The 22,312-nt window shown below is 48.2% G+C and overlaps 1 protein-coding gene across 4 annotated transcripts in view; it reads left to right on the top strand.

The window, feature by feature from the left end:
* SPRING1 (SREBF pathway regulator in golgi 1) overlaps positions 1 to 22,312 on the top strand; it is a 120,922-nt gene that overhangs the window by 10,514 nt on the left and 88,096 nt on the right. For 3 of the 4 annotated variants that reach the window (XM_043557693.1, XM_043557692.1, XM_043557696.1), the window contains 3 exons: positions 1,538 to 1,689; positions 2,314 to 2,427; positions 4,325 to 4,815. In XM_043557693.1, the coding sequence (XP_043413628.1) occupies positions 1,538 to 1,689; positions 2,314 to 2,427; positions 4,325 to 4,408 (350 nt within the window). In that variant the 3' untranslated portion in view covers positions 4,409 to 4,815. Of the gene's footprint in view, positions 1 to 1,537; positions 1,690 to 2,313; positions 2,428 to 4,324; positions 4,816 to 22,312 lie in introns of those variants that run through there. The other variant, XM_043557695.1, reaches the window with a different exon arrangement.

Here is a 22,312-nt window from a genome sequence, read left to right as displayed (position 1 = left end):
GGAGAAATCTTGATTAGCTTTATTTTACCAGCCGTCAGGAGGACCTGTGGTTTCAAGGCTAACTACCTGCAGCTAGCACTGGGGCGCAAAAGGCACGCAGTGGTGCGGACACAGTACGGGAGAGAGAAAAGGGCAGAAAGATAGTTTTCACAAGTGGAGTTTAGGTTACATTCTATTTTACGTCTTCCTGACACAGAGGTAATAAGGTTGGAGGGTAGTTATTTGGGGCAGAATTTTGAGAAACACGCTGGCCTGTTTGGACTTTTGTTTGTTTATAATCCCAGTGGAGAAAATGAGTAAGAATAGTTGGGAATCCCAGAAACATTTCCTATGGCGTTCAAGTCTTCTTTCAACATGGAAGACAGAATGGCATAGTCAGAAACAGCAACGCAAAGTTCCTAGTTCTCAGGTAACTGGGGTCTGGTTCTTTCCAGGCTCCAGTTTTCCAGGTGTTAAGTGCAGGTCCTCTGAGTCTCTTCCATTGTTAAGTTACTGGTGCCTCCTGCTCCCGCGCAGACTGTGTTTTCCAGAGTAGTTTCAGAAAACGACCTTGTGCTTCACCGAGTCTCATTGTCTGAGGATTAAGAAGCTGGGGCATTTGGAATGGAATGACGCTAGCGACAGCCGCTCCACACCTGTGGGCACCTGTGGGCCCGGGTGGAGACCTGTGGGCTGGTTGCACACACCTGGGAGTTTCCCAAGGGCCATGTGTCCCTCGTGCACTTATTCTTACATTTTTCTGTCCCACTCCCAGCAGGTTGTAGAGAAATGTCTGTTTAGCAGCTCTGAACAATAAATTGGTTTTTGTAAGGAGATTCTTTCCTTCAAGTTGAGGATGGGTTTGATTGGGGTGGAGGGAGCATGTACAGATGATGGGATTTATGAGGAGTGGAGGGAATTAGGATTTTTCTCCCTTGGGTGGTAGAGAACTTGTATTCCCTAACGCTGAGGGCTAGTTGAGTCCCAGGCCTGTATACTTACAAACAGCCTGAATCAATTTATGAAGATTAGGTAGGACTATGTTTTAAAAAAATCTTCCAAACTACTAAGTAAATAAATGCCAGGCATTTAAAATATATTTGTAAAGGGGGAGGGTTGGTTGGTTGGTTTTTTAATCCAGACGGCTCTGACTTTCAGGAATGAATGCCTTGGTTTTTTTTCTATTTTCTTTTTTTTTTCCTTTTCTAAAAACAATGCCATTTTTCTTCAATCACAGGTGAGAGAGTAGCTTACGTTGGTTAGGTGTGACTTGATGTGGTGATTAAATCAAACACATGACAGCAGACCGAAAGGTCGCTTTAGGTGGGTTAGAATGTATAGCCTGGTTACAACGTGGGAGTCCATGCTGCCTGTAAACGCCGCACGTAGAAAGCTCTGGTCCCCTTGTGTCTGACTCCTGGCCCTTTGGTGCCTGGGACGCTCCAGACTCCACGTTCTGTCTCTGCGTTCTCTGCGCGCAGTACCCTCATTGTGGTCACCCCGGTAGCGAGGTGCGAGAACCGCCGGCTTTATACTCAGGTGAGTCTCTGACTTCCAGGATACATTTGTGAAAGGAAGGATTTGCTGGTGAACGGCTGCTGTAACGTCAACGTCCCCGGCACGAAGCAGTACCGATGTGACGGCTGCCTGCCCAACGGCTGCTGCAGCGCTTACGAGTACTGCGTGTCCTGCTGCCTGCAGCCCAGCAAGGTACGCGGAGCCGCTCCCCTCCACGTCCCCTCCTCTCTCTGTTTAGGATGAGACTTCATGATGAGCACTGACGTCTCCACGTGAAGCTGTTCTGAAGGTAGAACTGAGAGGGGCACCTGGGGATCTCAGTCGGTTAAGCATCCGACTCTTGATTTCAGCTCAAGTCGTCATCTCGCGGTTTGTGGGATGGAGCCCCGCATTGGGCTCCGTGCTGACAGTGCGGAGCCTGCTTGGGATGTCTCTTTCTCTCTCTCTCTCTCTCTCTCTCTCTCTCTCTCTCTCTCTCTCTCTCTGCCCCGCCCTTGTGGGCTCGCTCTCAAAATAAATAAACATTAAAAAAACAAAAAAGCACTGAGGAGGGAACTTTGACATGTCAGAAATTGCTGCTGTGAAGAAAGGTTGACAGTGAAAGGAGGTTCCCAGTTAGTTTTGCAGGATGGGCTGCTGTATTGCTCATCAGATACCTGACGCATAGGGTATAGGGCGCGTGTGCGTTTGAGCTTGCTGTCTCCCTCCCCACCCCCCTTCCATATCAGCAGTCTCTTAGTTCAGGAGAAATATCCAAGGTTACCTTGTACTGCTGAGTCTGGAATTTATTACAGGTACTAACTTTTGTTTCCATAGCAACTTCTCCTGGAGCGCTTCCTCAACCGGGCAGCTGTGGCATTCCAGAACCTCTTCATGGCCGTCGAAGATCACTTTGAATTGTGTTTGGCCAAGTGCAGAACCTCATCCCAGGTCAGAAGCTCTGATGCCTCTAGCTGGGGGATGGGCGAGTGGGAGTCAGGGTTTAGAAGAAAACTCGAGAATACGCAGCGGAGGCCTCTTGGCAGAGTAACAATGGAGAAGAGATTTAGGCGAAGCGGCGTCGAGCTTTGTTTGGTGCAGTGATAGTATTTAGAATGTCAACAGGAGGTTGCACACATTAGGGAAGTAAAATACTTATATTAAATCAAGGTCTAATCAGCTCGCATCTCCCCTATCTGATTGGCATGTCTGCACTTCAAGTGGGAGCTTAAAATTATTTTTAAGCCTGGGTGGAGTCCTCGCAGTCCGGTTCCTGAGAGCAGTTCTCTCCCCGCGTCTTTGACTGAAATGTGACTGAGGCTTTCCGGCAACCACTTGTTCAGAGGAAGTAGTAATTTGTTCTGGGACAGAGTTGTGGTTTATTTTAGGATTTGAGGGGGCAGGGCAGGTGGGCACTTAAAAATACACGAATCAATGTGCGGGTTGTCGAGCTCTCGGTACTCACTAGCATGCTGTCAGTAGATGCTTTGCTCTTTGGCCACTCGGCACTGCACCTGCCGCGGCAAGTGTCTGCACGTCTGTGCCTTTGCATCGCTCTGCAGCCTTGGCTGTCAGCTTGTGTGGTCGGGTGTTGTCGGGGCTCGGGTCGTAAGATCAGCAGACGTGTATTGTGCAAGCACGCTTCTTCTGGTTTGTGTCCTTGGCGTCTCCAAGACTGCTGGCTTCGTCTGAGATAGACTTGTCATTCTCTGCGACTCTCGTACCCTTGGCAGATTTCTGTAGACCGCCTTTTGATTTTATGCCACTTTGTCCGTCTCTGGTCTGCTCTCAGAGCACTCAGAATCACCGGGTAAATATTTCAGGGATTATAATGAGCATTGGAAAACATGAAGAAATTCCTGATGGTCTTGTTTTGCTGGAAGAGCTTTCCACTTGAATGGGCTTTGAAGGAAATGTGGAGGAAGGCTGAACACATGACTCATTTTGATTCAGATTCTCTCTCATTCTGAGAAGTGGTAGAAAAGGCAGAATATTTTCTTTCCTTAACCGATAAAACCCAGACGCTATTTCCAGTCTTAAGGGAAGATGCTAACTTTTCTAACTATCTTTTTATTGCAAAGAGAGAGATCCTGGTTGCCGGTTGATTGCAGTATCCCAAAAAAGAGATTTGCTGCATGTCTATAAATTGGATTAATACTTACAATTCAGCTGCTAAACATTGGTCTTGGGCTAACTAGTGAACTCCAGACTAGCCAACAACTCAAGTTGCTTGTATGAAAACAAATTGCTGGAAAATTAGCCATCGGGGATGATGGTCTGTTAAGTCACACTCTCCGTTTGCTTAGCCAGATGAGGCTTATGTGGTATTGTGGGGCTGGGCTCATGTGCCAGACCTCGAGGTACATAAACCTTCATGAGAGCCACGTGAGGTGGTATCTCCTTCGTCTCTGCAGGGCTCAGGACCAGGAACTGCATTTCTTTGAAGCACAGAAGTCAGGAGCAAAGCACCCACTGGATCTTAATCTAACTTAAAATCATTTGCAAAAAAAATGATTGCCTTGAATTGCCCAGGTCATAGCTAGGCTGTTTAAAAAGAAAAAAACCAAAACAGCAAAAAAAAAACCCCTCACTGTTGACGTAAAAAGAAACAGTCACATAGTGATGTTCTGCCCATTTTCATGCTCTTCGTTGGCATTCTGTGTTGAGCTTCCACCTTTGTTTCAGACAAGTGCCTTGGAGCCTTTTGGTGGCATTTGGAGATGGCCTCGTCCAGGCTCCTGCAGGGGTGACTGCCTGCAGTCCTGCTCTGATCTCCACTGTTCCGCGAGGGAGAAATGTGAAACTCTGCTCTCTCTCATGGCGCTCTTATCTTCCCTTTTGCCAACAGAGCGTGCAACACGAGAACACCTATAGGGACCCCATAGCCAAGTATTGCTACGGAGAGAGCCCTCCTGAGCTCTTCCCTGCGTGACGGGCACGGAAGACGACCCATGGGCGACCAGGCACCGCCGAAGAACTTGTGGCCCGAAGCCACGCTCCAGTGTTCTCTAGTCCGCTTGGAAGAAGAGGGTCTTTGTGCTTTGACCTTGGCTTTGACCACTTCTTGTGTTGTACTTTTGGCCTCACTCTCCACTGGGCTTTAACCCGTGAAACTGTTCTGTAAAGCAGCTTGGAAACGCCAGCAAGTCACGTTCAGGAACAGACTACGGGCGAGCTCGTGGAGGCGTGGGCACTCGGGGACACCTCTGCCATGGTAGACTCGTGGAACCCTTCACTGTAAAGTTATTTATTGCATTTCTTTGGAGTAGTGGGAAGGTGATGATGTTTGATAGGGGAGGATGCCTTGCCTTGATAGTTGAATATATTCAAGGAAATTGTTGTTGTTGTCGTTTTCTTGTGTTCTTGAGTTTCATGAGCTAAGTCATCCCTTCACCCACATGAAGCGTTTCGCCCCTCTGAAAGCGCGTGATCTCTCAAGGTAGTTATTTTTGGTTTTGTTTTCACAGCATCTTCGGGTGTGGGCTCTGAACACCGTATCCTGACATGTAAAATTGCCAATAACTCAAAAGATACTATTCCATTCCCGCTCCGTACCATGTTCCTAGCAGGGGGCACCGGGCGCCCTCAGGTTTTCTCATAGTGGTATTTGAATATGCTCGTTTACCTCTCTGTGAGCACTGTTACGACCAGAAGTTCGGGCTTGTTGTTCTGGAGGATTTTGTTCTCGTTTCCCATGCCGCCATTGAAATGATTATACTCCGCCCAGCCGTGGCACGCTGGGAGCCTCAGGACGTCACCGCGGCCTCCTCTCTCCTGTTGTGGAAGCCCGGTCTCAAGGTGATTGCTACGTGGAGACACATCTAGCAACTGGCTGTGAGAGTCATCCTCATTGCTGTCAGCTTCGGGACACATAACAGGTTCAGACCTTCACTTTCCTTCTGATTTGCAAGGAAGAGGAAAGCCCGGGTTTCTGTCAAGGTTCTGTAAGAGACTTACTCCTGCCCTCAGTGGGACGAGTCCGTGAATGCTGGACCTGCGGCTGTGCGTCCACATGCTCGAGGCACCCCCCAGGATTTCTCATGTGACACTGATTCTCTCAAGCTCAAGGTCTTAGATCTTTGGTCCTCAAAGACATCCTGCCCCTCAAATAGTATGGCTCTTTGCCCTCAGGAGACATTAACGCACAGATCTTTCCTGGAGCCCCTCACTTGGGCAAGGTATTTTTTTTCATTTTTTGGTTGTTCAAGTTGTTGACCTTGGAGCAGGGCATTAGTTCTACAATCCGCTTTTGAGATATATGTGTGTGTATATATATATATATATATATGTATATATATACACACACGTATGTATATATATGTGTATAGGTATATGTACGTATATATATATATATATATATATGTATATATATATTTTTTTTCCCCCCAAGCATGGTTTTTTCTTTGGACCATGTTTGCCTTCCAGTGTGTTTCTGCAGTATGTAGCAGTTAAAATTTCCCTTAACTTCCTGTTACATCTTATATTTATCTTCCCAAAGTGGTTTGTCCCCCTAAATAAGCTTTCTCAGGGGGCGAACCGTCTGGCAATTGGTTTTTAATGTTTTTTTCCCCAGCAAATCTATTTAATTTGCATTGGACTTTCTGGATTCTGTGTGTATTCACAGTGCTAAATCAAACTTCGTCTGTGAGAGAAAGGTGCATGTTTGAGTGTTTTACCATCTCATTCTTTTTGGTGACTCAGTCTGGTGTGGGAGTCTGTCTTACGTGGTTGTCACTGGTGTCAGTCTCTCCTTGGAGCTTATTTGAACTTCTGAGCAGGGTAACGTAGACTTAATGTGAAAACAGCGTGTACCGAGGACCAACCCACGCCTCTTTACTTCGTGCTTGAAATACCGAGGAGCACGTTCTGTGTTTTCAGTGCTTTCACAAACAGTACCTACAGCTGTGTGAGAGAGTTAAGCTCGCGTGTATTCCCACCCCACAGATGAGGAAAAAGAAGTGAAGCGACTTCCCAGAGTCCCCACTGAGATTTAACCACAGAACGAGAACAAGAACTTCATCTCTGGCTTCAGGTCCGCTCTCGCCTCTCACCAGCTCCACCGCCAGCTCTACCATGATCATCCCCCCCACCGGTCCCCCCCTTGAGAGTGTAGATTTCCGTTGTCCAGGTCAAAAGAGAGGAGAGGGGGGTCTCAGTAGCCAAATTGGGTCAGTAATTTGAAGGTCATTTTCATTTGGCCCTGGAATATGTTTTATTTGTTTGTTTGTTTAACTTAAGTCAAGTTCACTGGTTTGGAAACTCACAACACTGCAGACTACATAATGAAGTCATTGAAGGACTTGGGACATTGTTCGGCCTCCCCAGCCTTCCAGCCTAGAACCTCTCCCTGCTCTGCACGCTGTGGTTTGTTTTTCCTTGACTGAGGGTTTCTAGAATCAGGGACCTCACCTTAGTTCTGCATGCCTAGAGTTTAGCAAAGCACATGATACATGCTGGGATTTTAGGGAAACCTGAAAGAAGGGACAAAAATACCTTTAGTTAAAAAAAAAAGTTACGGGGTGCCTGGGTGGCTCAGTCGGTTGAGCATCCGACTTCAGCTCAAGTTATGATCTCACTGCTTGTGGGTTTGAGCCCCGCATTGGGCTTCGTGCTGACAGCTCAGAGCCTGGAGCCCGCTTCAGATTCTGTCTCTCTCTGCCCCTCCCCCCCCCCAAAAATAAATAAACATTAAAAAAAAATTCAAAAATTAAAAAAAAGTTTCTAAATGATGAGTGTTTGGGGCTAAAGGTAAGAGGACAATTTAAAGCATTTCCCCCAGTTCTGAATCTTAATTGCGCTGCTTGTTGCTGGAGTGCAAAGATCTGTCCCAACAGGGAAACAAAGAGCAGGGTGTGTCAGGTGCCGAGGCAGGCAGGTACGAAGGAGGGGTGAGTTGCCTCCACCAGGCCGGGGCCTCAGGGCAGCCCTAGACCTGGCAACGTGGGGCTGGCATAGCATCGCGGCGGGAGCTCGGCACCTCTTGGAAAGCGGGGGATGGGGTTTTAGAGCCTGGACGTCAGCTGTCCATATGCTCCCGAAGGCGGACTGCGGGCCTCCGGGAAGTGCCTCTGTTGGTGTGGCTGCAGAGGACTGTGGGCTCGGGCGGCGCCACCTGCAGGATCCCCAGCAAGGCTTTTCCTGGCGTCGGGATTTGCAGACAAATTGTACACGTGCCGAGATGTTGCTTATTGTGGTGCTGGCGGCTCCCTCGCTGGTGGGAGAGAACTCCTTCTCGTGGTTAGTGACTGCTTGCTGACGGGGGGGCTCTGGGTGGTCTCCTCTCCCGAGTCCCAGGCCCTTCATCTGGAAAGTGGGGTCACCCGTGTGAGGTATCCGCGCGAGTGAAGCCTAGTGCTCAGCACAAAGTCCGCCGTCTGCAGCCCAGCAGGGGAACAGTGTCAGGTAGTCACAACGCGGGGGGCCGTGGGCCCCTCAGGTGGAAGGGTGGCGATTACAGAATTCCCGGCATTATTTTTATTACTAGTTTTAAAAGAACTCATGCTCACGATGAAGAACTTCAGATAACTCAGAAATATGTAAAGATGAAATTAATAGTCACCGAAAATCCCATGACCCAGAGATCAGCCCCAGTCTTTTTTCTCTTCTCCCATGACTTTTCAGGCAGAAGCAGGCGCCCGTTTTCCTCTTGACACAGTCCTGTAATGGACATCCTCCTATGTGAACATATAGGCCTGTAATAATTGTAATGACCACATGGTGTCAATTTTGTGGATTACAATAATGTTATTAACCCCCTGCTGAGGACACTTAGCTTATTAACATTTGTTTTTTGGCTGCTACAAACAATGCATTGATAATAGCACTTTTAAATGCGTGTTTGTATATTCATCTGATAACTATTTTCACCAGTTTTTACTGTGACCTAAAAATTGTGGGAGTGTCTTTTTTTTTTTTTTTGCCATGCCCCTAAGACCCTCACGTTATCATTTAACTCTGCTGATGGATGTCAGTGTTCTAATTTGTATTTATTTAATTGCTACTGACATTAACTCTTCTATGTACTAATTGGCCATTCTTCAAATGTAGTGAACTGTCCCTGACCTTGGCCAACTTTTCTTTCTTAGCATTTAAAAAATTTGTTTTTAATGTTTATTTTTGAGAGACAGAGCGCGAATGGGAGAGGGGCAGCGAGAGAGGGAGACACAGGATCTGAAGCAGGCTCCAGGCTTGAAGCTGTCAGCACAGAGCTTGATGTGGGGCTCGAACTCACAAACCGCTAGATTGTGACCTGAGCCGAAGTCAGATGCGTAACTGAGCCACCCAGGTGCCCCAACTTTTCTTTCTTTTTCTTAGCATTTTTAAGTGAGGGCTAACTTTTCCAGTTGACCTAGGACAGCAATGGCGGGGGCACTTCTGTCCCCAAAAGGACCTTTGGCAAGGTCTGGAGACATTTTTGTCACAACTGGGGGAGGATGGTGCCTCTCGTGCGTGGAGGCCAGGACGCTGCTAAACATCCTGCCACGCACAGGTGGGCCCCGTGACACGGTTACCTGGCTCCAGATGTCAGCAGGGCCTAGGTGGAGGCCCTACCCTCAGGTCACATTTCCCCCTTAGGTGGAACAGAGAAGCTACCAGGAGCTTGGAGCTGACTTTATTATTTCTCTGCCCTTGCTTTCAGCCGTGCTAAAGCGCTGCTGATTAAATTACCCTGGAATCCCAGGGGACCTGCTACTTCCCTCCCTGGTCTCTCCCAGCCCAGTGCTGCCTCCACGAACAGCATTATTACTCTGCCATGATGTCCTTAGCACACTAGTGTGATCCCAGAGCAGACGCTCCGCTGTGGGGTGGCCTGCAGGTTCACAAACAGTCCCCTCCCCAACATGACAGCTTTGTTCTCCAGGTCCCCCCGCCCCCAGCAGCTCCTTGTGTGGGGTGACTGGGGGGGGTGGGTAGAGGGAGTTGGGAGATGCCACTGCAGATTCCGTTTGCTCTGCTATGAGAAGGTGCCGCACAAGGATATAGTAACGCTTTTTTTGCCAGTGGATCATGAGGGTTCTTTCCTACACAAGTGCTTTCCCGACCGCGTGGCTTGTGGGCACATTGCCTTCGAGGCCCTTCTGCTTGGATCTGTCCCGCATGGTTTGTTATCAGGGTGCCGGAGCAGTCGTGGGTGCTGGTCTCCCTGTTCCTGCGCAATCACGCATCTGCGAAGCTCCTTGGTCAGTCCACGTTCACAGGCACCAGGAGGGATCGGGGCTGGCGGTATGCTGAGTGGGGACAACTGTCCCAGGGGCCCTTGTCCGTTATTTTGTGCGTACGGCTTGATTCCTATCCAGTGAAAGAGCTGAGCTGCTGGACTTTCTAAAAATGAAAGGCCAGCCTTTAGTATTATAATAAAGAAACAAACGTTTTTGAGACGGCGAATAGTTCCTTCGGCTTTGGACTTTTCTAATTTGTTGACTTTGTTTTTTTGTTTTTTAATATTTATTTTTGGGAGAGCGCAGGTCGGGGAAGGGTGGAGAGAGGAGGACAGAGGATCCGAAGCAGGCGGTACGCGGACAGGCTGACAGCAGCAAGCCCGATGTGGGGCTCAAACTCATGAACCGTGGGATCGTGACCTGAGCCGAAGTCAGATGCTCAACCGACTGAGCCGCCCAGGTGCCCCACTTTGTTGACTTTTTACGCAAGGTGGAGCAGGCAAGCTCTGGCTTGCCGTCCGGGTTGTCACGACATCAAAAGTTTGAGTAAGAAACGGTTGCGTTGGCTCTCAGTGAAATTTGGGGTTTCAGACTATGTCGGCCACACCCCACTGTTACTAAGGGCGCTGCTGTAAGTAGAACATCAGCGGTATGAGGCGCGTGGGTGGCCGCCTAATTTTATTGACAAGCGTGCAGGCATTAAAGACCGGGAGTAAAGTAATGTTTTCTGGCGTTGCTTTCCTCATTGGTGAAATGAGGGTGATGGCTAAGGTATCTCGCAGATGGGAAATTCTGTTTGGGACCAGCCAGAGATGCCGCCGTGTGTGAAAGCAAGACCGGAATTCGTGCCTCCCAGCCTCTGGATCCTGGGCTCTGATCCTCACAGGGCAAGCAGACCAGCCATCGGAGACCCGTTTTCCTGAAAGCAGGGCTTCCCCCTTCTCTCGCGAAGATTTCAACCGGGGCTCACCGCTTTCTGCCTCTTCCTCCTCGAATGTTAAATAGACACTGTATTCTTCTCTGCTGGGACCGGCTTCTCATGGATTGCTGCTCTGCACCTGTGAAAACAGCTGTTGTGTTTTCCATCATAAGAAACAGCTGCCTTTTGGCAGGGAATCACAGAGCTGTGTACGCGGCTGTGCCTGAGTATGGTGCTAAGTTATTTAGGTGAGCTTAACCTGAGTTACCCAGAGCATCTTGGAATTCCGAAGAAGGGCTTGTGTAGTCGTTCCTCGGTAAAAGGTCTTCCTTTCATTTCTTTTTGTGATTACAAAGTAGAAACCTTACAGTATAGGAAACTACACTGAAATTAAATTGTGCCAAACTAGACTCCTAGGCCCCAAAGATAACCATGTCGTTTTCGATGTAAGTTTTGCCTGTATTTTGTACATAAGCATGTTATTTTATGTTAGTATGCCAATCAAGTAGAATCCTGTAGATGATATTTAAAAATAAACAGTCCCTGTTAGATTGATGTAACGCAATTATAGCTAATTGTAGAGTGGGAAAGTGCATGTTTTTGCTTCTATGATCCGGCCTCTGAAATAAAGCCAGGTTAGAGGCTTCGAAAGCCCTTTCAGAGTTGCACACGAGGATGGCTCTTTCCATGCGGTGGCTTTTTGTTGTGTGCAAGTAAGTGGTAGGCGGTTCAGCTTGTCCAGAGCGGACCTGCACGGAGCCTGCCGGGGACGGAGCCTGGCCCAGGCTTCCCCTTGCGAGCTGAGGGAAGGACGGGGACGAGCCCGCCAGATCTCATACGCAGGCCATTCAGATGCAGAAAGGAAGGGGAAGCTGTGTGAAAAGTTTGGGTAAAGATGTGTGGATCGTCTTACTGGACGTCTGGTGTGGAGGAAGGATGATCTGAGCTCAGGGCAGCCCAAGTGTCCCCCGAAGCTCCAGCTCTGCTTTGACAAGTGTCTGGCAGTGTGATGGTTTCTGAGGGCACGAGGGACCTCTGCTTTTAAAGATACTCCCATGTGCTCCATGGAGCCTTCCGGCGGGCACTGTTTGAAGCTGGGATCCGCCGTGCTCGCTCTCCTCGTGTGCTGGACTCCATTTCTCCTGGGAGGTCTGCACCGGGCAGAATTCGGGGATGCCCTCGGAGCTCAGTCCCTGACACGTGTGCCTGTCCTTGCTTTGCCTGTGGCCTGCTAAGTGCCAGCTTGGAAGCCCGAGATAAATAGTCTTGCAGCAGCTCAGCAGTCGGCTGGGCTCATTTATTCGACACAAATAAGCTCATTGACCTGATTTAGCGCAGGGAGGAACTGTGGAGTTAAGTCAGATGAGATCTCAAAGCCCTGTCTCCCGTCTGCAGCCTTCGCAGACCCCCAAGGACAGCCGCCTGGTTAAACGATGCTCGTGGGCGCCATTTCAAGGGCAGAGGGGGAGAGAGGATGGAGAGGTGGAAGGAAGAGGGATGGAGAGGAGAGAACGAGGTGCTGGTGGCACAGACACCAACAATTGCTCTCTGTGCCACTTGGTGGCACCAATTCCATAGGTTTTCTGTCCCAGCACACCGCTAGTCAAGCGACCGAGGGCCTGGAGCCCGCGTGGTCTCCCTCTCCTTGAAACAATGAAACGGTTTCTGTCGACGGGGAGCCCGCTGCCGCTGAGGACACATCGGGGCTGTTGATTTTGTGCCCGGACACCCAGGAGAGCAGCCTCTGATCTGCCTCTGTTGCCCATGCTACCCACTTTCTTTTTCCTCCCCGTTCACCGAGAGGAGAAGGAGAGAGGTCTCTTAACTGTCCTTACCCAGGAGAGGACAGCGCCTTGGAAGCGCTCCCGGTGTCCCGTTCTGCATCCGTCTTCTGAGGCAGGTGCTCTTTCTCCCCGTTCTGTAGAGGAAGCCTTGGATGCACAGGTGAGCTTCCTCAGGCCACGCCGTGGGACGCTGCAGCCACATGCACGCTTGAGATCTCCAAAAGGTGCGCGCAGGCTGAGTGGGCAGCACACGACCTTGGCAGACGGTGATAACGGCAACCCTCTTCTAATCATGTCTGGTGCTAGAGGCCTATTTAATCCTAACAACCACTCCTATGAGGGAGGGAGGTCGGTCTTTTCATTCCCGTTTTAAGGAAACGAGCCCGAAGATTCAATACTTTGCATAGGGACACACTGTCTTGTTTTAAACGACCAAGACTGAACCCAGACCTTTCTTGTTTTAGCCCCTGTGATGGAGTAAACGCCGCACGGGGCTCTGAGCACGAAAGGCAGGGGGCAGGTGCCGGGGGAGGACCGGTTGGCATTCGCTCTCACATTTGCACTCTGGCCCCAGGATTGGATCATCCTTGATTTAAGCAAAATGTTTCACCTTTTCGCTGCTGGTACCTGCCGGAAAGGGCTTTTGAAGACTGGACTAGAAGGGGAACTTAACCCTTTCCGCACTAGTGAGAGGGCTGTGTCTTACTATCCACCAGGCAGAGTCCTTGTAATGGGCTGCGTTGTGTCTCCCCACCAAATTTATATGCCTAAGTCCGAAGCCCTTGTACCTGGGAGGAGATGAGGCCTTCAAAGAGGTGACTGAGTGAAAATGAGGCCGTTAGGGTGGTTGTATCTGACAGCACTGGTGTCCTTACAAGAAGAGAGAGACACCAGTGGTGCAAGCAGGTGGCCGTCTGCGAGCCAAGGTGAAGGACCACAGGAGAAGCCAAGCCTGCCGACAGCAGCCTGAGCCAAAGGACAGCATGGGCAGGGGAAGACACGGCTGCACCGCTGGAGTCGTTCTGGCTCCGCGTGTCTCCTCCCTCCTGGGCCTGTTGGCCCATCTGTGAGTGGGGCACACGGTCACGCACAAGGAGCCTTCTGGCCCCAGCCCTCTAGGATGGTAGGCGCTGGTTGCCAGGACCTGCAGAGGTTGGTTGAAACCAGCAGTGTCTAACCAGAAGGGGATTTTACGCCCTAGGAGACATTGCCAGTGTCTGCGGACGTTTTCGATGGTCACCAGTGTGTATGTGGAGTCACTACTGGCATCTCCTAGAGGCCAGGAAGGCTGTTCGACGTCCTACGGCGCACAGGACAGCCCCCCTCCACAGACGGTTAGCCGGCCCCCAGAGCCTCTGGTGCCGAGTGGAGAAGGCCTGGGTTAAACCTGTCACCCCTTGAGTGGGACTGGCACCACACTACCAGCCCCAGCCATTCATTCTGCAGGTATTTAACGACGCCTGCTGTGTGCCTAGCTCTGGGCTGGATGCTGGGGAGCACACAAGAGTGGAAGATGACCTTCTGAAATGTAAAATTGAGTGGATCCCGAGCCTCTGGTTTGGGGAATGTGGTACCTGAGCATCCTTAGGTATTGATTTACCCTTAAGATAAAGTGTCACTTGCATTTTTATGCTTGAATGGCACAGGCACCACATGTTTATTCCTACTTCATTCATAGACCTACACTTGTATAGCTTGATTATTTTCTAAAAGGATTTGAGAAAATACATGTTTATATATAATACTGATTAGTAAAATAGAAATAAAATTAGAACAACTTTTTTTTTTTTTTTTTTTTTTAGTGTTTATTTTTGAGAGACAGAGACAGCATGAGCGGGAGAGGGCAGAGAGAGAGAGAGGGAGACCCAGAATATGAAGCAGGCTCCAGGCTCCGAGCTGTCAGCCCAGAGCCCAATGTGGGGCTCGAACTCACAGACCGCGAGACCATGACCCGAGCCGAAGTCGGACGCCCAACCGACTGAGCCACCCAGGCACCCCTAGAACAACTTTACTTATTTATTTACTTTTAATTTTTTTAAATGTTTTATTTATTTTTGACAGAGAGAGAGAGACAGAGCATGAGTGGGGGAGGGTCAGAGAGAGAGGGAGACACAGAATCCGAAGCAGGCTCCAGGCTCTGAGCCGTCAGCACAGAGCTCGACGCGGGGCTCGAACTCACAGACCACGAGATTATGACCTGAGCCGAAGTCAGATGCTCAACCGACTGAGCCACCCAGGCGCCCCTAGAACAACTTTAAAATAGAATGCAGACATGCAGTTGAACAATACAGGTGATGCAATTGAGTTTCCTGGCAGCAAGGGCAAAAAGAGAAATAATCCCTCATGTTAATGCAAAGTATTAATGACAAACACAAAGCATTTCCTCAATGCAAAGTCTAAAATGAAATTTTTGTACAGGCTTTTGACAGAGGATACTGACTGATACTTAGATCTATACTGTGTGTAGTGAGCATACCAAAACCAGGCATATTTGGATGTTGGACAGAACGATGAATTAGAAATGGTCTCTGCTTCCAGAAAATATGATGTGTTGTGAGAGATAGGCAGTTATGTCACTACCTGCCATATGGGATCATAAATATGAGGATAGAGGAAGTATTGCTATGTGGGTGAGGCTGAGAGGGCAGACTTAGTAAAATGACATGTTTATACATACGTACTTTTTTTTTCTAATATTTGTAATTTTTTCTAATTACAAAGTAATACACTGCATTATAGAAAATTAGGGCGGTATGAAAAAGATTAAAAGCTCTCATGATTCTTTTATCTATAGATCACCACTCTGGGTATGTGTCTATTTTCATATACACACACTTATATATTAATATATTTCACAAAAAAGAAAATTTGGATCCTGTTTTATCATTTTGTAATCAAATGAAGGCCCTCAAATGGGGCTTTGAAGTAGGAGTTGGGAGATCACCAAGCACAGGAAGTGGTGTGCGTGCCGGGCTGGCTGTGGAGTAGATAGCCAGGATCTGTGAAGATGAGTGGGGCCCCACGTTTCATTTCACAACTCCTCGGGGGGGGGGGGCACCATTCCCATGGTAACAAAGAGAATGTTGCGCCCCACCCCCACCCCTGGGCTGTACAGCCCAGCAGCCCTGTAACTATTTTTGTTTTTTCATTTATCAACGTAATGGAAGTGGTTTTCTATGTTAGTCTACTATGTCATTATTTTTTTTGTAACAATGTTATCAGGGTATACTCACTTACCATACAATCCACCCCTTTAAGGTGTATATACAGTTCAATGATTTTGTTATATTCGCAGTTATGCACCCATCACAGTTCATTTTAGACACTTTTGTGACCCCCCCCAAAAGAAACCCCATGCCTATTAGTAGTCACTCCCCATTCTTTCTCCCCCCAGTGTCTGGCAACAATTCATCTAGTTTCTGCCTCTATGCATTGACCCATTTTAGAGGTTCCATATAAATAGAATCATGCAATATGTGGTCTTTTGTAACTAGCTTCTCTCACTCAGCATATTTTCACTTTACCCGTGTTGTAGCATGCATCAACTTCTTTACTATCGCTAGATAATGTTCTTTTGTGTAGAAAACAAATGCACATTTGTTTGTGCACTCTTCAGTTGATGGACACGTGGGTGGTCTCCACTTTTTGGCCCTCAGGAGTAATGCTGCTATGAACATTCATGTGTAAGCTTCGTGTGGACATATGTCTTCAGTTCCCTTGGGTGTATCCCAAGGACTGGAATTTCCGGGTCATTTGGGAGCTCTGCGTTTCACCTTTTGAGAAACTACCAGATTGTTTTCCAAGAGAGTTGTACCATTTTGCGTTCCCACTTGCAGTGTACGAGGATTTCCGTGTCTCCACATCCTCTCCAGCATTCGGTATTGCCCATCTTACTGATTATGGCCATCCTGTGTTTGTAATGTGGAATCCCTCTGTGGTTTTGACTTGCGTATCCCTGGTGGCCAATGATGTACATTTGTATGTCCTCTTTGGAGAGAGGCCTGTCCTCATCCTCCCATTTTTAAGTTGGGTTGTCTTTTTAGTGTTGAGTTGATGGAGTTCTTTACATACAGTTTTGATGTCAGTCCCTTATCAGATACATGATTTGCAAATATTTTTCTCATTCTGTGGCTTGTCATTTCACTTTCTTGATGGTGTTCTTGGAAGCATAAAGGTTTGATTTTGATGCAGTTCAATTGAACTTTTGTTACTTTGTTTGTTACTTTGTTACTTTGTTACTTTTGTACTTTGTTTTTGGTGTCCTGTCCAATACCATTTGGTTTTTAATGTGTGATCATACTCCTTGGAATGGATGTCACATAAGGGGATAATTATTTGATTCTAACTTGCATTAAGGCATTTGTTTTAAATGATTCCCCCTCCCCCACTGGTGGATAGCTGCAGTTAGACCATAGTCATTTTGTCCCATCTTATAACCTTTTTTAAAAAAAAATTTTTTTTAATGTTTATTTTTTATTTTTGAGAGAGAGACAGAGCATGAGCATGGTAGGGGCAGAGAGAGAGAGAGGGAGACACAGAATCCGAAGCAGGCTCCAGCTCTGAGCTGTCAGCACAGAGCCATACGAGGGGCTTGAACTCACGAACTGTGAGATCGTGGCCTCAGCCAAAGTCGGCACTTAACCACCTGAGCCACTCAGGTGCCCCTCCTGTAGCCTTTATAAACACTTCATTGTTCCACATGCTTTTTCTCCCCCACCAATGTGTTCGGCTGTGCTCAGACCTCTGCATAGTGGCTGGGGAGGTGCTCAAATCTCCAGGCAGCATACCTAAGCGTGTCCTCTGCCCTGTCATTTCATGGCCAAAAGTCACAACTAACACAACCTTGCAGGACATGTCGCCATCTGCTGGCAGAGGTGGGAAAGTGCGGCGCCAGGAACAGGAAGATTGCACTTAGAGCACATTGTCAAGGACTACCGGCCAGCTCTTTCCATTCGGGCCTACTCCTGTTGCTTTGAAGCTCTTCCCACCTTTGGGGGTAGTGTTTAAATATGAAACCCTTTACTAAACAAAACCTGTTTTCTACAAGGCAAGGAAGCCTGGGTGGTTCTTGTTCCATGGGCGCTACCTGGGGCATGAAAAACGTCAACTAGGAAGTACTGTACCACAGGTGAGGGAAGGGAGATGAGTAGGAGGCATTTGTTGTGCCCGACGGGTAACGTTATCATTGTGTTTGCCGGGTCTCTAATGCTCCAGAATCCATCCAGGTGTGTCATTATACCTGCTACTTGCTGCCAGCTCTTCCGGGGTAGACTGTGCCCACTTTGCTGATGAGAACAATGAGGCCCTGTGAAAATAAAGAACTGACCTTTGAGGGCTGTGTGCTGACAGCTCAGAGCCTGGAGCCTGCTTCAGATTCTGTGTCTCCCTCTTTCTCTGTCTCTCTCTGTGTCTCTCTGCCTCTCAAAGAATAAAAATAAACGTTACAAAAAATTTAAAAAAAAAAATAAAAAAAGAACTGACCTTTGTATGTTTTCTAGAACAGCATGGGCAACAACCTGATTTTTTTTTTTTTTTAATGAATGATAGAACAGCCAGGATGTGAAATCATCAGTACCTAGCATAATGTCTTATACTCTATTTTAATAAGTATTTATTGAATGAATGAAAAAAAAAAAACTTCTGCATCCCAACTTGTGACCCACCTTCTTTTCACCACACCTAGCTGCTGCTTCTGTCCTAAATGCTGCAGTTATTTCAATAAGTATGATGTTGTTCAATGAGAGAATACGTGTTTTTTGTTTATTTATTTATTTTGAGAGAGAGAGCAGCAGGGGAGGGGCAGAGAGAGGGAGAGAGAGAGAATCTCAGGCAGGCTCTGCACTGTCAGCATGGAGCCCAACGTGGGTCTCAAACTCACCATGAGATTGTGAGCTGAGCTGAAACCCAAGAGTCGGGTGCTTCACCAATCGAGCCACCCAGGCACCCCAAGAGCATGTGTTTCTAATTCATTTCACCCTTTAATAAAAGGAGTATAAAAATGTGACTTGTCAAAAAATGTGCAGAAAAGTTTGTACACGAATATTCACATCAACACCACTCACAACAGCCAGCAAGTGGAAGCCGCCCGAGTGCCCGTCAGTAGATAAATGGGTAAACAAAATGTGGTACATCCTACAGCGGAATACTAGTCAGCCCCCGAAAGGAACAAAGCACTGACATCTGCTACAATGTGGATGAACCTGGAAAAATATGGATGATGCTAAGGGAAAGTAGCCAGCCACAAAAAGGCCACATGTTGTACACCTCCGTTTATATGAGATGTCCAGAGTAAGCAAACCTGTAGAGATCAAAGGCAGATTCTTCATGGTTGCCAGGGGCTGAGGGGAAGGGGAAAGATGAGGAGGGACTGCTAAGGGGTAGGGGGTTTCTTTTGGGGTGATGACGATACTCTCAAGTGGATTTGGGGGATGTTGGCACAACTCGGAACACACTAAGAATACCACTCGAGGGGCGCCTAGGTGGCTCCGTCGGTTAAGTGTCCGACTTCAGCTCAGATCATGATCTCACAGTTTGTGCGTTCGAGCCCCATGTTGGGATCGACACTGGCAATGTGGAGCCTTCTTTGGGTCCTTGGTCTCCTCCTTTCTGCTCCTACCCCTACTTGTACACTCACTCTCTCTCTCTCTCTCTCTCTCTCTCTCTCTGAAAAATAAAAGAAACTAAACTAAAAAAAAAAAAAAGAATACCATTTGAAATCGGGTTGCATTTTATAACATATTAATAATATCTCAATAGAACTTTTTAAAATATGCACAATAAAGATTAGCAAAGGGCTGGTGTGTGAGGAGGTTAGAGGATTGTACTTGGGATCGTCACAGAGGAAGTAAAATCCAGTCTGGAGAGCTGGGCTCACCAGGTGGACCCGGGCTTAAACCCCAGTTCTGCCCCTGTCTAGTAGCATCATTTTACACGAATATTTAGTCACTCCGAAGCTTGATTTCCTTCCCTGCAAAAGAGACATAATGCTCTCTGTATAGGTTTTTTTTTTGGGGGGGGGGTGGTGGATTATATCAACCATGTATGTAAACTTTCTTGCACACGCTATGTTCAACAAATAATCTTTTCCATCTCCCAGCCCTGAGCTGTTATGATTCTGTGGCTTTCAGGCTAGTGAAAGGGCTTTCGACGAAGTCCTTTTGCCTTCAGGAGCTTCTAGCGGGCAGTGTGGCCGAGTGGACTCAGTGTGAAATGAGGGTTTTGGACTGAGCTAAAAGCGTGGAGTCTGTGGTTTCCTCACGTCGGTGCCCTTTCTACCTTAGATGTCCGCTAGAGTCTGCTCCATTCTACCCTGCAAGTTCCTGATCCTAAAAAAATGGCAATTTATGGGTTTGTGGGCCACGTGCATCATCTTCTACCTTATTCTGAAATGATGGTGCAGGGGCACTTGTGTTCGCTGCTGGCTGCCCCCGGCTCCACCGTCACCGGCTCATTCCTCAAGGGACCGATTTGCAGAGTGGCCTTAGAACAAGGGCAGTGCTGGGAGTGTGGCGAGCATCAGAGTTTTTCCCGCACACTCTGTTAAAACAACTCTGTCCTGATGAATAAGGACCCTTCAAGCTACTCCGCATAGACAATATGTTGGATAAAGGCAAATGTGCCAGCGAGGCCGGAGGGGGGGAATGTCAGGGGGCTTCTAGAAGCATCTCTGCCATCCCCAGACCAACAAGTCACAGTGGTCCTGCCCTCAGACACCTCAGGACCCAGATGAAATTGACCCTGCTGGTGACCGCTGTGCTCCCCCTGTGCTAGGCCTCTGGGTGAGCTGGAGAGCCCCACACACGTGTGCCTCCTCAAACACCTGCATTTGAGAGAGGCCTCCCCCAGGGGGGTGCCCAGCAGAGGGGAATGAATTCGGAGCATGGAATTTTCACACTGGGTCGCAGGGACTGGGGAGAGAGAAATGTTTGGGATAAATTGCAGGGGGAGGACTCATCCTGCCGTTCTTAGGAAAATGAAATAAAGAGGGAGAAGGACTCTGTTGGGTTCTGACATTTCCAAATTCTCACTTTTACATTGAGAAGTAAATTCAGGTTCCCTTTTTAAAAGAGAACTTTGCTCGGGACACCTGGGCGGCTCTGGCTGTTAAGCATCCGGCTCTTGATTTCGGCTCAGGTCATGATCTCACCGGCTCGAGCCCCACATCAGGCTCCGTGTGCCGACACTGCAGAGCCTGCTTGCGATTCTCTCTCTCCCTGTCTCTGCTCCTGCCCCTCTCATGCTTTCTCTTTGTCTCTCAAAATAAGCAAATAAACCTAACAATTTTTCTACTGTCAAACTTACTCAAAGGCCTTCATCTGGGGGCTGATGCTCATAACTGTAACGAGGTTATGGGGGGAGTGGAATCCAGCCCCAGCCCCTGCGTGGTCTCTTCTTCCACACGGCCCCTCAAACCATGATGCAGTGGTGTTAGGCCTGAAGTGGCTTAAAATGAAGGTAGTCTGCTTTTTCTCAGGCCCTCAGCCACCTTTTACTGACAACATGTGCACGGCACTGCTGAACCCTGCCCCTGAGTCTGCTGTGGAAGTGTGCGCAAGGTTTTCTTCCCTATGTGGGTTTGCTAGTTCTTGTGTTTTGGCCGAGAGTGCTGAGTCGAGGACTTCAACGGAAGTCCCACTGATGGTGTAGACACCTGGGGATGGACAGAGGCACCATCATGGTGGATGAGCGTGGTTTGGCAGATGTGAAGAGATGGCTTCTTCCATAAAGGACAAGAGAGTAAATATTTTCAGCTTTGGAGGTTGTATGATCTCTGTTGCAACTGCTTAAACTCTGTTGTTGGCAATAGACAGTATATACACCAGTGTGCCTGGCTGCATTGCAATAAAACTTTATTTAAAGACACAGGTAGAGGGCCGGATTCAGCCTGCGGGCCTTAGGTTGCTGACCTCTGGCTCACCGAACCACCTTCATTGCTCCAACTCCTTTCTGAGTGTTGTCTCTTATTTTAGAGATGAAGTGCTAGAAAAGCTGGAATGTTTTCCTCCGTGCTCCCGGAAATGTTGCTAAATACCATGAAAGGCCACCTTCAGAGAGAAGGACCTCAACCGAGTGGAAGCAACAGGAATTTGGAGTTTTAAACCTACAGCAGATGCTGAGAAATGAAGATTCTGCTGTCTTCCCATTGTCCCTCAACGGAAGGCTGGGCGTTTTAATTAGCTAATGTTGGCAAATTGCTTTGAAGAAAATTGTAAAATGTTTCGTGCTACAAGGTGCCAAGAATCCTAATTAGCTTTCCTTAAAGATACCACCTGGAAGTGTGATATTTTGTTGCTCGAGGTCCAAGCCAGCAAGAATAACCTGCAGATCAAAAACTGGTTTTTCAGCAAACATAACTGAGTATAAATGGATCTCTGCATCGACGTCACATTTTCTTCCTTCTGCCTAATCTGGTTCCTAGCAGCTGGGATATTAAACCCCGTAAATGGAGGTTTTGGGTTTTTTTGTTTTTTTTTTCTTTTTTTCCTAAGAGAGCTCAGTGGCGACGGGGACATGAAACAAATTAACCCATCCATGTGTTGCGGCCGACGTTGCCTTTTGGATTTTTTGGCTTGTGCCCCAGAGGCCCTGCCCTGGTGCGTCAAGGTTACAGAGAGGAGGCGGCTGGCAGTCACTCAATCACAGAGCAGGGCTGGCTCCCAGGTACCCCAGTCCAGGAGAGACGTGTGCATGCTCTTAACAGCTGGGTAATGAATGTGCTCTCCAACATTCCTGTTTCATGTGGTGGCAGCAGCCACAGCAGCAGCACCCGACCTGTGTCACCGTCAGAAGCAAGTGAGATGTAGTTACTATGGACCTTAGCCACCGACGTGCATGGATTTGGAAGCTCCAGGCTCTGATGAAGTCCTTGCCAAACTGGGGGGGCCGCCCGTGCAAGAGGAGGCAGCCGGGGGGGGTGGGGCTTAGGGCAGGGGTCCCCAGCCTCTGCACTGTTGACTTTTGGGATCAGATGGTTC

This window comes from Prionailurus bengalensis, chromosome D3, assembly GCF_016509475.1.
Source record: "Prionailurus bengalensis isolate Pbe53 chromosome D3, Fcat_Pben_1.1_paternal_pri, whole genome shotgun sequence".
NCBI lineage: Eukaryota > Metazoa > Chordata > Mammalia > Carnivora > Felidae > Prionailurus > Prionailurus bengalensis.
Note: the sequence above shows the minus strand (reverse complement) of the source record. Positions and strands in the feature narration are given on the sequence as shown.